The sequence below is a fragment of the Pteropus vampyrus genome, unplaced genomic scaffold (assembly GCF_000151845.1).
Source record: "Pteropus vampyrus isolate Shadow unplaced genomic scaffold, Pvam_2.0 Scaffold85, whole genome shotgun sequence".
NCBI classification, from domain to species: Eukaryota; Metazoa; Chordata; class Mammalia; order Chiroptera; family Pteropodidae; genus Pteropus; species Pteropus vampyrus.
This window is the reverse complement of record NW_011888866.1, coordinates 1,935,491-1,951,792: the sequence shown is the minus strand read 5'-3', so window position 1 is coordinate 1,951,792 and position 16,302 is coordinate 1,935,491. Positions and strand designations below refer to the sequence as shown.

The 16,302-nt window shown below is 37.0% G+C and overlaps 1 protein-coding gene across 1 annotated transcript in view; it reads left to right on the top strand.

The window, feature by feature from the left end:
- The window catches only part of RAB8B (RAB8B, member RAS oncogene family), a 56,294-nt gene that overhangs the window by 24,701 nt on the left and 15,291 nt on the right, over positions 1–16,302 (top strand). The window contains exon 2 of the mRNA XM_011363374.2: positions 15,684–15,744. Within this exon, the coding sequence (XP_011361676.1) occupies positions 15,684–15,744 (61 nt within the window). The remainder of the gene's footprint in view (positions 1–15,683; positions 15,745–16,302) is intronic.

Genomic DNA, 16,302 nt, shown 5'->3' with positions numbered 1-16,302 from the left:
CTTGATGTTGTTCATGGCAGTATCTACCAGTCAGCTTTTGCTGTTACCCAGCCCCCAAATATCGGCTTCCAACAGTGACACATGTTTAATTCTTGCAGCTAAGGGTTCATCGTGCCCTTAGTCAGTTTTCCCTCAGATTTACTCTTCCCTCTTCCTCTGCCCAGGCTCCCGGGTCAGGTGGCTACAGACTGGGTTCAGCCATTTAGAGATACTGGCAGGAGATTGGAGGGGAGAAGAGGAGAAACCAAAATATTTCTCCTTCTCCCTTTTTGCCTTGGGTGGCTTCTCTGGGGCTCTGGCTCCCACTGGACAGACCCACCATGTTTCCACCCTCTCGTCAGGTGACTCTAGGCCTTCAGCTCTAGTGACACCAACTCCTTCTTTTGTGTCTCTGGCTTAGGGGTGGTAGTAGCTTCCTGCTGTTGCTAAACCTTTTACTATCTCCTATTGGCTCTCAGCAGCCTCATGGCTGTGTAATTTAATTCCTTGTATTAAATTTCTCTGTTGTAAATGCTTGAAGTGGTTTCTTTTTCCTGATGAGACCCTGACTGATACACTGTTCCACAAAAGAAATTTTCTTTTGTCTTATATGTTGTTTTTTCCTGTGGTACCACCTCAGAAATGGTATAAAACAACCCATTTTATTATCCCACAAAATGTCTCCTTATGAGGCAGTGTGATATAGTAAAAAGAGAATTGGGTTTGGAGCCCCAGTGATGTCATGGAACAGTCTACCAGCTGATCATATTTTAATTTTTATGAGTATTTGTAGTTATTTCCAGTATTGTTTCATTCTCATAAACTCAGAATCGGAAGATGCAACTATGATTAGATAGAGAGTTATATAAAGCATTTATCTCATGTTCGAAGAAATTTATATGTATTTAAAAGGTATCGTCCAAATGGCCAAGAAGTGCATTTGACCGCTGCTGATACCCTATATATTCCAAATGTTTTAGGTTCTTCCTGGCTTTCCTATAGAACCAAGAGCATGTTCCTTGGGGCAACATGAATGTCACAATCCCTGTCTTGCAGGCTAACACAGGATGGATTTCAATCATAAAAGTCTCTTATCCCTTCACCTGAACTTCTCTTGTTTTGGGCCTTGCCCTGACAGATTTACTTTGGTTCAAAACAGACTTGCAGTGATGGAGTCTTTTCCAGTTTGAAAGATTCCAGTGATCAAATCTATTTCAAATTAATCTAGAATAAGAATTTTTATGGACTGGCTATGCTAAGCATACTCAGAAGGCTCAAAGATCTAATGCCTAATATTTAGGTCCACCCAGAGTGGACCCATTCTCTTTTCATGATCTGGAGATGACCTAGAGCTAGGTTCAGCTTTCTGTACTCTGTTGGAAACTGGTTTCTCACAAATTCTTTGTAATCTGAGTTAGTAACTCCAGGGAGAACTCTATAAGGACATTCCCCTGTTAATGCCACTTGAGTCACAGAATTCTCCTCGGCAAAGTGTATAGCCCAATTAAGGGAGCTAGACGGACATGAGTAAATATCCCAGCTCTGCCGGTTGTAGCTTGTCACTATGGACAAGTTTCTTAACCTCTTGGAGCCTCAGGTTATATATTGGTGAAATGGGGAGTAATGATAGCTATTTCCTAGGGTTATACCTGGCACATAGTAGGTGCAACATAAATGGTAGCTCCTTAATAAAATTTCATCATGTTTATCAGACAAAAGACTTTGGAGTCTTGGACTCAAGACTGCAACTGAGCTGCAGAGGTTTGCTGCGCTCCCTGGCCTTTGCTAATAACTTAGAACTGACAGAGCTTTTAATATGACTGTTCTTTGTAAGTGGTCATATTTTCAAAGCTCTTAGAGTTCAGAGAAAATTTCTAACTTGACCAATTCTATAGTTTATATACTGGAGTGCTGGGATGGAATGTGAAGGTATGCTATAGTACTTTTTTTTTTTTGAAACTGTCTTAAATATTAAGCCAAATTGGCTTCTCAACAACGATAAAAAATTGCTATTACCATTTTGCCATTTGTGATAGATAGATGCCCCTTGTTTACTCTCAGCAAGATAATTAACTATATGCTTACTTGTGAAAATGATGGAATTAAAGCAGGCAGTTTCATATCTTAGGAAATCATGTTTTCTGTTGGTTCATCATCTGTAGTTACTTCCTGCTCCTGAATAGCAGGCCTTAGACTGTTATCTTAACAAAAGACATAAGTATGGTGTAAGATTTTTACATTATGAAATTTTAGTGACTGGTAGCCTAGGAACTCCCTGATGCCCCTGATGTTTCTTTTTTTGTATCCCTCAGTCCTTAGTATAGTGTCAAGCTCATGTGGGGCTCATTATTCCTTGTCAGATTAAATATTAAAAGTTGCCCTTTCATTAGTCAACTTGATTTTTATTAAGTGTGACTTACATTTGACTAAGCTAAACCTTGGTATCTTTCATATGTGGTTGAAAAATCTTTAGCCATATCTTTCATATAGCCTAAATAAAGCAGTCTCTGTCAGTTTCTGTTCTATAATTTGAGCAATGGATTATACTCATGCATAGGCTGAAGAATTGGTTGCAAAGCTTGAAAGGGGTCCAAGTCTGCCACTTCTCTACTTTCAGTATCGTAATCACCAAGCATAGACTTCAGTCCTGAGGCCTGCAGTCTTATCTGAAGTAGATTAAATATCAGTTTTTCTAAAAGTACATTTTTTTCCTGCTTTCTTCTGTCACTTTCAGAAATTCATGCAAAGAACAGCGGTGTAATGGTGGTGATCTCTTCTGTTTGCATATCAGTTTTTTTGAATGGCCAGTGACATTTTTCCTCACCTTCTTCCTCATTCTGCTGACAGACCATTTGGGGTTAAAAATACACAGTCATTGTGTATCGTATTTCTTATGCGTTTCCTGACCTAATGACTACACTGTCCAAACTGGGAGCGTAACATTGTGACCACCAGATGTGGAAATTCTGCCCCAGGTTTGCCTGAGGACATCCTTAAAATGACAGTGTGTCAGTAAGATGATCATGTGAGTGGCTAGTTCTGTTTTTGTTTTTCTTATTAGTAACTAAGAGTTACGGTTAGGGTGCTGCCAGTGTGCTTTTAGATCACTCAAAAACTGGGTAGATGAATTTAACATTGTAAAATACCACCTTTTCAGTTGCAGAGGTAAATTTTTCAACTTGATGGTCATTTGTTTTGTTTAGTTTTTTTTCTTGTTTTGTTTAGTTTATATATGGCAATACTCTGGCTCCATCCACCCCCTACACACCCAAGAGCCCAGAATTCTTTCTCCTCTGTACCCCTGAGTTTACTTTTAAAATAATCTGTACATGCCTGCCTTTTTTCTTTTTTCTAATCTATGTTGTAATATGGGGCCTTATGAGTAGAAATATGAGTTAAAAATAGACAAAGCAAATTATTCATCAAGGCCGCTTTTGCGGCCTTGAGCCCCAGCTGAGCAGCTTCTAAAGTCCAGTGAGCTCCCTTTATTAAAGCTTGCACTGTTGCCCTCTTCTGTTTTACAACTAATTAGATTAATTGAATACGATTAATAAATTATAGTATGGCAAACTCAGAATTATCTGTGTTAATTAGGGACGGGGATAGCATGGAAAAATAAAATCTGCAGATGATGCCTTTCCTTCTTGGTTCGTTTCTACAGATGCCACAAAGACATCATTTGAAAGCAAGTTCACATTTCTTTATCCTTTTGTCTTCCCACACGTTCTCTTGCAGGTGACAGCAAGTAAACTGGAACTGTAGGAATTAGAGAAAGAGGGACAGATTTGTCCAAGCTATTTGGTAAATAATGGTTGCATTTTTCAGTAACATGAGCTCTTTCACATAGGGTGCGTGAATTGGTTATTTGGTGTACTTTTTATGCTTCCCCTCACCTCAGTAGAAACAGCATTATATTGAATGATAAGGTTTTTGCAAAAGCAGCCTCCCAAAGCTTCTTTAATTTAGAATCTGAAATATAGTTCTAGTGAGTACTATTTCAGCTATAGCATGTGTAACATTTTCTTCAAGATTGCTTAATGCAAAGATAATAGAAGAGTATGTGAAATTTTTAAATTCATAATTTTAAAAATCACAGTAACATACATACATGCATACCTTATAACTACTTTACTATTTTACATGTTGCTTTCCATATACACATTTTTTATATAGTTACAGACATAGTACATTTTATATTTTGCTACTTTTATGACATTATAACATAAATACTTTTCGACTTTCTATATAATCTTGATTATGATCAAGGATTACTTTTAATAACTTCATAATATTCCTTCTTGGTGAAAAAGACCCAAAGCCTTTGGTGGCTACTCTGGCATTGGAAAGTAAAGGGAAGGGATGGGATATTTTTTGGCATATTTTCAGGGATGTGTATCTGTACCTGCCTAACAGCTCTTGGTCACTCACTCCCAAGTATTCTGTTGAAGCAATAGGGGAATTGTCCTATAGGACCCCAGGTCAAGCTAGAGACTTCCAAATGGGTCTTTTGTATCTTATATGACTGTCACTTGGGGCAACTGCCTGATTTATGACCTGTTTAAAAGACATATTTTGTTTTTGTAACTTTGAAAAACTTGCCTGAAAAAGATAGGTGCTAATAAACATTCAGTGATCCTTAACGTGATTCTCCAGGATTTGGGTGGAGGGGAAGGACTCTTAAAAGAAGCAGGTAAAAGGAAACATAAGGTGCATAATTCTCCTATCCAAGATTGAGGGCCAGTCTTTGGAAACTGTTTAGTTAGTTTCTTCCTCCAACCCCTGAGGCCTCTTCCTTAGTATTGGGGGTGGATGAGGGGCCTTGAATATGATGTTCCATTTTGAACGTGGTTTTATAAAAACAAAGTGATAGAATATAATTGAAATAATTTTGAGTCAATTTTAGAGAAATTATTTTGTGATACTAGATGATTTTCCAAGCCATTAAAAAGTCAGGATGGCTTTTTAAAAATGGTCTCATGTCAATATTGTTGAGGTTTTCTTTCCCCCTACCCCCCACCCCCAAGCACTGGCATTGAAAGCAGGGAGAATAATCGTCGAATGTGAAGTCCGCTGTAGCATATTTTGACAACCCACTCATTTTATGCTTTGAATATAATTATTACTCATCCTTTGTGTATTTGAAGTTTAAAGTGGCAATTAGCTGGGAGACAATGGAGACAAAAGAAAATATGACATGTTCTAACTCCTTCATTAGTCTGACCGCATCTAAAGCTAAGGTTAGAGAAGATCATGGGTTTCCCAGCCCAGTTGTAACATTGTATTCTGTTTTAAAAGCCAAGCCAAGGAAGTAGTAGGTGGCACAATCTTTTATCACCCTATAAAGTTAGAAAAATGTCTTATTTAGAGGTGGATGGCTATATTTAGGAGAGATGCATAATTGGCTCGTGGAAGTATTAACTGTACATGTGAAGGTTATAGTGTGTTGTCAGTTTTAAACTTTTATATTATAGGAAATTGTGTTTACAAATCACGATGATATCATCAGTAGAAATTTTTCATTTTTTATTGGGAAAAACTACACTCTGTTTGCCATTTTTACTGTTTTTTGTCTCATCCTTTTACTTGCATCTGCTTGTTTTAACCCTACTTATTAGCAATAGCTTATTATAATTATCCATCTGTCACCCTGGTATAGTGAGATATATGCTTAATTTTAATATACTTTTGTGGCACTGATGTTGGTTTTGATCAAGAAGATGCTTTTTTGCTGACTAGATTTAGAGCACTGTGAGTTTGCTGTTGTGATTGTTTATAATCTCTGATCACTTTCCTTTTATCTAGAGAAAAGTCTATGGGAGAAGAGGATGGGAAGGAGTGAGGTGGATATGGCAGGAGAGTATGACTAGATGATTATTCTCTTCAGCCTTCAGTAATTTGGTACAGATACCCCACATGCCCCTAAAAATATTGATTTGTATTAAGTGGGTAAGGAAAATTACTAAATTTTATATTTTGCACTAATATAAGTAGAAATCTTTCTTTACAAATGATTTGGAAATTTTCCTGGAAGGTAATAAAATTGTAGCTAAAGTTTATTTCAACTCTAGTTGCTCACTGATATATTACATTGGTAACAATCTTTTTTGTTTTTCTTCTTTTAAGAGCTCATTCCCAAAGGGGAAAAAATATATCATTTGTTTTTAGTTAGTAGTATTGCCACTTAATTCTATTACTTTATAATTTTGTTTTCTTTAGCTTTTGTTTACCTCCAAATGAATGGAAAATATGATACATGGTCAATACTTGGAAAGATCTAAGGGATCAGTTTCACTACATCTTTGGTGCAACATCATTGGAATGTAGTTGTAATTTTTTCCAGTGATAATTCCAGTGATTTGGCATTTCCCAGAGCAATAGTATGTAAAATCAGGGATTTGCCATTTTATCTTCATCTTTTGAATAACCGCAACATTCCCTTCACCCTTAAATGAAGCAGAACTGACCTTGAGTTGTTAAAGAGCAAGCTAGGAAATTCCAGGTTTGGGAAAGTGGTAGTGACTCATATTGGAGGAGTTTGCCTGCCATAAAGTTACACTTTCTCAGAAACAGTAGATGGAGCCAAGGAGATGTAACTGGTTTCATTTAGGAGCAGGTTGGTTCTTGGAATGCTCATGAATTAATAACAGGAAAGGGATGGAAATCTCAGAAGCATTCTGAACTTTTATTCTTCAAGAAAGTTTAATTCATAAATTAGGCTCTTTATGAAAGAGACTTTATTGAAAGTAAAAACATCCATTCATTGAGAACCTCTAAAATCCGCATTTTGACAACTTGAAGCACATGGCTGCTTCCAGATTGAGTAACACTTAAAACACATTTCCTTTTGAAAGTGCAAGATTTGCAAAAGAGACTTGTCATGCACACATTTGGGCATTCTCAAATTGTGAGCTGAATGCTGGGTAATCTCCGCTGGCTCCTTAATCAGATTTAAAATTCTTAATCCTTCCTTGTAGCTGTGTTATCTATCACACTTTGCCGTTTCTATTTTTCTCGACATTTTGGTAGATCTAGCATTGAGAAACCTTTTATTTGTGATTCAACACATAGTTTCATTTTACTAGTTTTTATTTGGTGTATAGTGATCTGTAATTTTGCCCTCTTATTTCCCAAAGAAATTTAAAGGATTAATTAGATCTTTATATTTGAATCTATAAAGGCCTGAGACTCTCAAATATAGACATTACTTAAAACTATTTTTAACTGTACTATTTTTATATGTCATGCATATGTTTATAGTTCAAAGAAAAATTAGTAGTAAATCCTTCCTAATTTCTAGAATTAGTTTATGAGTTTATCTTTTGTTGGTGTGATTAGATTTTATGGGTACAGCTGTCTTATGAAGAATGCCAAGAATTGAGTTTAATTCAGTAACAAGTGGGGAATTCTAAAACAGTGAAAAGATGTGCAGCTTTTTCAGCCGAAAGTGGTAATATGTGCCACTGTTGATTTACACCATGAATGGGGTTTTAACTTATTACTTTCTGTTCACAGAATGGAAGAACCAAATCTGAAAAATTCTAGTCTTTCTTATTTTTATCTTTTTTTTTAAATTAGGTATCCTTTTTAATGGCAAATTATATTCTTAGACCATTTGTGAAGTCCACTTAAAAAAAAATCTCCCTGTCCTTTGTTGGATTTAACAAAACTAACATATTTGGCTGCCAGTGATCATTTCAAACTGTTGTTAAAATGTCTTCTAAACTTACTTTTAAAGTGTTTTTCCTCCTAAACTATAGACTTTCTAATTTTCAAACAAGAAACCAGATTGTAAATTTGAATATAAATGAAACAAAAATTAAATGGACCAAAATATATGCCTAGAATTGGTACTTGGTGAAAGAATGCTTTTATGAACTTACAGAATATATATTTGCAAAAGAAAAATGCCTCAATCTTCTCTCTTTCAATCTAAGTAACATTCTAAACTTTATTTCTACTTTTACGTATTTTCTCTAAAATATCATTTGTTTTCAGTTGTACCATGTAGTGTTGTTACTTAGTTCTATTACTTTATAATTTTTTTCTTTTTAACTTTCACTTTCCCTTTTTTGAGAAAAAAAATTAAATCTTTAATCTATGACTCATATTTTTTCCTATTTCAGGAATCTGTTTTTCTAATTAGAGATTTTAGCTAATTATCCTAAAGTCAGCTACTCTAAAATTTCATTAATCTCCATGTTTAAGAGTCCACACACACATGCACACACACACAAAAGCATGAGCAAAATGTGATTGTCAAAAGTTTCATAACTGGCAGGATCCGACTACACTGTATCGTCATCATTAATAATAAAAATCTGAGTAAAGAAGTGAATGTAGTATTTCTTTAAAGTAGATTTCAATATTTGGGAAACTTTTTTTTCTATTTCTGGAGTATCTCTGCAATGTAAATAGACAAACCACATAACCCATATTCAGATAGGCTGGGATCACAGATGTTGTTTCCAAATGTACTTTTGAAACAAAGTACATGTTTTTCTTTTTAATAGTAAAAGCGCAGTGTTAAATTTCTGCTTCTTAAAGTGGGTCAAACAGGATAGATAACCCAGGTTTTTTTCTCTGTGGATGTTAAATCCAGCGTTGCTATCATTCCTTGAAAAGCTAAATGTCCCAGAAATCAAAAGATTTTTTCCGTGGCTCTCCTGACTGCAGTCAAATTTAATTTTTGAAAGAATTTCAGTGGGAACTAGGTGTTTGAAACCTCAATTGAAGGTCCCTGCTATTTCTCCACCCCTGATTTTCCTGGGCCAGGCAGCAGACTTCCTCAAGTAAGCCGAGATAGTACCCCCAGATAGAAGAGAGAGCTGTGTGTGTGCTGCACCACCCACGGGGCAAAAATGCATCAAGTCACAGCTTATGCCAAAGGTCAGGACAACTGGCTGGCCCCAGAACTAGTTCCGAAGGCCAGGAAAAGTCCTTCTTTCTTTTTCCCATACTTCAGCAATGGTATCCTTTCACAAACCCAGGAGCAGTGTCCCTATTCTCTTGAAACAGAAAAGATTATGTTATTAATATCTGTTGGCTGACTGATTTAACTTTAATATAAAAGAATTTTGTCAATCTGTTCCCTTTCCATGTTAAATTATATCTAATTTTTGGACCGAAATGTGGCCCAATACTGGTCATTCCAAGTTTCTTTCCTCTGTTAGGTCTTTTAACCGTGGGCTTATTTAGGCCAAGTTCAAAGTTTCCTTCCCTCTGTACTGCTGGTCAAACCCTCCCTCCAGCTGCCTCCAGTTGTACCACTGGTTTCTGAGAAATATCTGATAAGCAGTGCTTTGGGCAAATGCTGACTTATATCCCTCACAAGAACCTCACTGCCAGGTCTCTGCCAGTTCTCGTTCCTGTGAGTTGCCTGACAATGCAGAGGCCTCAAGTACAACCTTACCTTCTCAGAGGGGCTGGGCAGAGCTCCCCTCCCCCAGCCTCCCTCCTTCCAGCCATTGGAATAGAAAATCAGAACTCTTTATGCTTCTCCTAGAGGGCCACTCCTAACAGTGACCAAATGTGTATTCTTCCTATTGCCCTTGGCCCAAATGGAAGCTCCTTTTCCTTTAGGCAGGGAAAGAAATGTCCCTGAACCCCCTGCTTGAAATCTGAATAGCCAGCACTCCTTGCTGCCCCAAGCCCCTGATCTGCCCCATTAGTTTCTGAACTTGATCCAGTCTTGCTATCACCTCATCTTGGTTACCATGGGTTTCCAGGCCTTCTTTATATTGAGCAAAAGGGGAAAGGGATAGTGCCTGCTCCCCACACCCATACCAAATCTTCTGGAGCTTTCATCTCTAAAATTTGTTTTGATTTTTCTACTGCCATGCATGAATGAGTGCCTCCATATGTCATTTTTCCAGATAACTAATCATTGCTTTTTAAAAATTACAATTTCCGGTATACAAAAGTGTACCTAATATAAAGCACTTCCATGTCCGTGCACATTATAATAAATGATAAGTAGAATTGAAGTCCCTGTGAACCCCTCCCTAATCCTTCCTCTTCCATTTCTCTCCAGAGATAACAGCTAACCTGATTTTGTTGATAATCATTCTTTGCATGTTTTTAATACTTAAATTACACTTGGATATATGTAAAAATGCTATCTAGTTGGTTTTGGTATTTTTGAAATTTTATAGAGATGATTTAATTCTGTAAATTTCTGCAGTATCTCTTAACGTTGTTTTTAGATTCACTTATGTTGATACACGTGGCTCTTATTCACTGTTTGTGAGTATTCCCTTACATACCACGACATTCTACTGTAGACACTTCCATTGTTGGTAGGGTTTTGCTATGACCCTCAAAGATAAAGAGGCCTCCTCAGGAGACGTGGACATTCTTGGACATGTCTGTTTGCTTAGGCCTGATCTTTAAATGCCAGAATTCAATATTAACCCTTTTCGAATTGGTCTTTTTGAATCTGGGTAAGTTCGGAGTCTGTCTCCCTGGGCCTTAGTTATCTTAGGCACAAAGGGAGGATTGGACTCAGCAATCTGTAAGCTACTTTACAGGTCTAGAATTCTGTGATTCCTTTTAAAACAGTGCTTCCCTGCCTCCATATAGTGTATAATATGTATCAGTTATGAGCAACTGTTCAGCATGAGAACCAATTCAGAAATAATAAAAATTTCTGTGTGTGTGTATTTAAAATGAAAATGGCTTCAAGTCCCTGGGGAATATTTTCTTATATTTTAGATTTCCTATTTTATTGACTAGATAAATATTAATGAGAAAACTGGCACTGCTTTCAAGTCATAAAAAAAAATTAATATCAGGGCATATTCAAGCAACATGGAAGGAATGTTGAGGTCTTGTCTCCTGAACGTAGATGTTGGGCTGTGTTGTCAGTTGGGCAGACTGCATGCAGCCTGGAGCCTCATGGATTGCTCATGAGTTGGGATGACTCAAGGTCGTCATTTTGTACATGAATTGTTGTATGATGTCCTGCCAAAAAATGATGCTTTCTAAAAGGCTATTGAAATACATGAAGGATGTTTTAACCCAAAATGTAATGCCTTTCAGAAGCTATGTTTTTCGAGATTGTATAGTCTCTGTAAATGAGGAAAAAAAAAACTTGCTCCCCTTAGTACAGGATGAGCTGTGGTTCTTGCTGCTGTTGATATGGCCACCCCTTCCTTTGTAGTCTCTAATCATTTGAGGCTAGGGCACAAGTCAGGTCTTTGGAACTGGGGGCTCAGGGACTCTCCTGGCAATGACAATCACAATTTAGCACAGAGATGTCATGGAAGCTACCTGGGTTGTTCATTATCCCTTTTTTGCCTTCATATTTTCTGGTTCATGGCTGAACACTAGACAAAATTACCTTCAGAGAAGTACTGTAGTTATCATGAAATTTAATAACATTCATGCCAGGATAGTAGGGATAACTGATTTGTCTGTGTCATATAGCTATGAATATAAAATTTTATTACATATATTTGAGTATTATTCTAACAGATATGATTGATTCAACAGCTTTTCCACTTTCTTATTTTTAGCAGCCCTGTGGATCAGGGGAAGTGACCAAGCTCCAGGGATGGGCCTTGATTAATCTAAATTTAAGAATAGGTTTAGATTAATTCAGTCTTGGTAATTGCCCATGGCAGTGATTGGTTCATGAACTCAGCCGTAGCCCCCAGAACATGACAATACCATGGCTATAAATTAAAAAATGAGACATGAAGGAAAGGTTGCTGGAGGTTTTGGGGAACTATTTCCTCACTTTTAAGAGAGAGGCACAGGAAGATGATCTCTTTTCTCCTCTGTATTACTGTTGTGGCCAGGAACTGCTATCAGTCAGAGGATGAAATTGATAGTCCCAGGAGGGTAGAGCCAAAAGCGGTACAGAGAAATGATCTGGAACTACTGGACTGAGCCATCTCTGAACCTCAACTCACCACTGGGCTTGTTATATGAGTCAACAAATTCCCATAAGCTAGTTTGATTTGGGGTTTCTGTTATTTGCAGCAGAAAGCATCATAATTGATATAATTGTATTACTGTTCTTATGACTGGTTGTTCTTTTAATCCTGGAGTAGTCTCAGGAAGTTACTTTTCCTTTAAATCTTAAAGTGAATATTAATCTACTGTATAGTCTACTGATATTATTATCAAACTAATTGTAATATAAAGATCTTCATTTTTTTACTGTAATAATATTTCTCAGCATCCTTACTATTGTTACAGTAGTATATATACTAAGAAAACTTTGAATTTACATGGTTTCATAGCTCTCTCTACGCTTAGTAGAATTTAACCTTTACATAATTACATAAGAGTGTTAAACCTTTTATTTTGTGTCTACTGTGTACATGTTTCTGTGTGCAGCATAACTGGCAGAAAGGATCGAGCCCTTGCCTGATGCGAGAGCAATTCAGAGCAATATGTTAAACCCAATAACACAGGATCGACTTACTATGCAAAAGCCAGGCCTTGAAGTAGGCATAGATAGACATGGTTGAGTGGAGAGCTAAGGAAGGAAGGAGGGAGAGGATTATACGGGTAGAGTGGCATTCTCAAAGAAGTCTGCCAAGCGAGGTGGCACATGCAAAGGGGAGGAGGTGTAGGGCCCACTTAGAGAAACAGAAAGCCAAAGTTAGATAGAGGTTCTGAGAATTACAAGCTTCAGGAGAGCGGTGTATCTGCTGGGAAATTCCTTGCCAGGCCGAGGAATTTGGAAGTTGGATCCACAGCTTCTTAGTGAGGTGACATTATCACTGGGGTTGTTGAAAGTTATTCTCACAGTGGCTTGCAGGAGACTTAGACCAAGAAGGAAGGTTGGCAGAGCCTCCTGGGAAGCTGTTACATAATCTGTGCATGAAGTGACAAGAGCTGCAGGATAATAAAATCAGGATAATAAATACCTCATATTTATATGGAATTTCAGAGTTCCCATAGCACAGTCATACATATTATCTAATTTATCTAATTAAATCCTCTCAACCTTTTTTACAGTTGAAAATATAGAGCTTCAGAGCAGTTAAGCAACCTCCCAAAAGTTGATAATGACAGAACCCAACCTACAATCTATGTCTTTTGACTTCCAGGACTAGCTTTTTAATAATAATAAAACGATTTTTCCATTTTTAGTGAAATTAAAGTTATGTTAATTTGACTGTGTTCAGCAGCATTTGTCTGTCAACTGGCTGCCGACAGCCAGATTAAAAAAAAGTTAAAATACAAGTTCTCAACTCTTACAAAACATTGAAAACCTCTGAATAGTGAAAAGATGGTTAAGTATCTCAGATAATGGTAGTACCTTCTCAGGTAACAGAAAGGTAATCCTTGTAACAGATACAAAAACAAAGCAAAGCAAAACAAAAACGACTAGGTCAGTAGAAAGTTTCCTAAATGTTTTTATTGAATAGAGAGTAACTGAGACTTTAAGGAGCCTCAAAATGGCTTTGTTGAAGGTGGAAAATTTGCCCATGACTCCCAACTACAGGCAAAAACAACCTTGAAAGAACAGGAGTTACAATCTTAGTGAGCCAGAATAAGGAAAGTATTCATTTAGATAGGCATTTTGACATACATAGTCTCTTATTTAAAATGTGAATGAACTACTAAATAATGGAATGTTAGATATTAGCCTTCCAATTGAGAAAGCTAATTTTCCAGATATATAGTTGGTATTTTGAAAGTCGTAGATCTTTTTATTTTTCATTGTGGTTAAAAAAAAAAAAAACATAAAAGTTGCCATCTTAACCATTTTTAAGTATATAGTTCAATAGTGTTAAGTATATTCACATTGTTATCAAACAGATCTTCAGAACTTTTTTATCTTTTGCAAATCTGAAACTGTACCCATTGAACAACAACTCTACTTTTTCCCCCTATATCCAGCCCCTGGTAACCACCATTCTATTTTCTGTTTCTATGAATTTGGAAAATTATAAATTTTTCAAAAATGTTAATATCAAGGAACATTTATTGAGTGCCTGTTGGGCATTGCTCTTGGTGCTTGGGCCGAAAAGGGATATAGGATAGTGGAGAATGCTTAGAAGGTCTTTGTTACACTGGAGATGTATAAAAAGATAAATCACAATAAAAATTAGTGTATAGTTAAGTCTAAAATGAGCAATGGCCTCAGTAAATTCTGTGTGATGCCAACAGTAATATTCATGCTGTGTTGCTGAGTTTTGCTTTTGCCACCGCAGACCCTGCAATACTGGGGTACCCTGGAAGAAACGTGAGCCAGATGACCTGGGGATATTGGGTCTGATTGTATTTGTTAACAATAACAATGGTTATTAGGGGAAAGAATGATTGAGATGCTGTCCTCCTGCTAAATTAGCTGGCATGTGATTGTTGTCTATTTCAAGATGCACAGGAGTACCTAAAAAGGGTCCCTGGGGGGAAAGTACTGTGGGAGAAGAGCGGGGAAACCCGCTTGGTTAATGCCGAGGCATTGTATGAAGCTGGAGCTGGCAGGCAAGCCTTTTGGGGTGATCTCAATGTTGATATGTAGAAACATTGTGGTAATGTAGCCGTTGAAGGCTTTCTTCTATACCAAATAACTGCCGTTAATATTTAAGTCAGTTTAGAGGATACATAATTGACATGTTTTTTTGAAATGTCTTGGAAACCACTGTACAGAGATCTGTAAAGAATGCAAAAGAATTGAAAAACCTGAAACAAAGCTGAGTAGCCCGGTGATGAGGATTTAGCAAATGCAGTAGAATCGTATTCACTGACTGGTCCCTTCAGAAAGAGTAGCAGCAGCTTGTTCCTGATAAATGACAGAACATGCTGATATATGCCCAGGACTTTGTGGTTCTTTGCAGTTGAATTGCTAAATAAGTTTCAAGCTACCTTAGTCTGGGGAAATAGATGAGGGAGGGGTTGAACTTGGAGTGCCAGAGTCTCAAATGACCTTCAGTGCTACCTCTTAGGCACAACTGAGTTCTTCTTAACTTTGGTTTTAGGCTAGAATTACCTAGGGAGCTTTGAAAATTACAAGTGCACAGATTCTGCTCTTGACCAGTTAAGTCAGAATCTCAGCATTTGGGGACAGGAGCAGGCCTAGTTATAAGTATTTTTTTTTTAAGTTTCCCAGGTAAGTCTCAAGTGCAGCCAGAGCTAAAGACCGTTTTAGCTATTTCAGCTCTAGCCAGTAAGATGGTGGGAACGTTTGTTAAAATGTATGTGAAATACTTGCTAACCGTATAAAATACAGGCTTTCCCATCCCTGCATTCAAATAGACATGTTTTTGTTTGTTTTGTTTTGGGTTGTGTGTGTGTGACGCACGCAAGCATGCATGCTTAGCCAGTTGCAGATTCTAAGGAAACAAATGGAAGGAGATGGAGGAAGACATTGTGAAGAGGTCCCATGGCCTTCTTCAAGAAAAGATGGGGTACGAAGGGTAGGAAACATTGTTTATATGTATTTCAAGAAGTAGAAAATATAGCTCATTCTCAGTCTGTCTAAATTATGTAACTGTGAGGGATATGATTCATTTATGTCAAAATAATACGTTGCATTTAACATGTGTGCAATTCTTTGCAGAGTAATTAGCATTCCTTTCTTCAGCCTGTATGCAGAGGAAACATACCATTAACACCCGCTCTGTGTTCACATTTTCCAGTGCGTTGGAGAGCTTTTTTTTTTTCCAATAGAAATCTTTGTCCATTTGCTATTAAAACTTGAATTATATTTGAAGAAATTTATCATGTCTTTCTTTTTCTGGCAGGAATTGATTTTAAAATCAGAACGATAGAACTAGATGGAAAGAAAATTAAGCTTCAGATATGGTAAGTAAATATATATATATTTATATACATATACAAATATATGTATACACAGTTTCTACTTTAATCAAGAATTAAAATGTGCATTGTGATAAGTTTGAGGTATCTTGCGATAGCTAAAACATCTTTTGTTTATCAGAACCAAGAGGAAATGGGTAAGAAGTATTCAAAGGTCTTTCTACCAAGAGTGGGACGGTGGGGAATGATATCACTAACCCACAGCCAGAAGAAATCTGAGAGCTCATTCTTCCAAAATGCTAATTTTATAGGGGAGGAAACTAAATTCTCGAGTATAAACTACTTTTTCATTGTAGTTGTTGCAGCTGCGAAATCAGATAAGGCAAAGTAGTCAAGTGTTAGGAACCCTGAACAGGATGTGCACATCTAGGCTGTAACCAAGACGTCCTCAGTTGAAGACCTGGAGCCAGTTGCTTCTCTTTTTAGGGCCTCCTTTCCCTCATTTGTAAATTGATTGGTTAGACTTATGATAGCTGAGTTCCCATTCAGCTCTGATGCATATTTCTTCTCATTAAATAAAAAATGAGGAACACTGGACTGGGA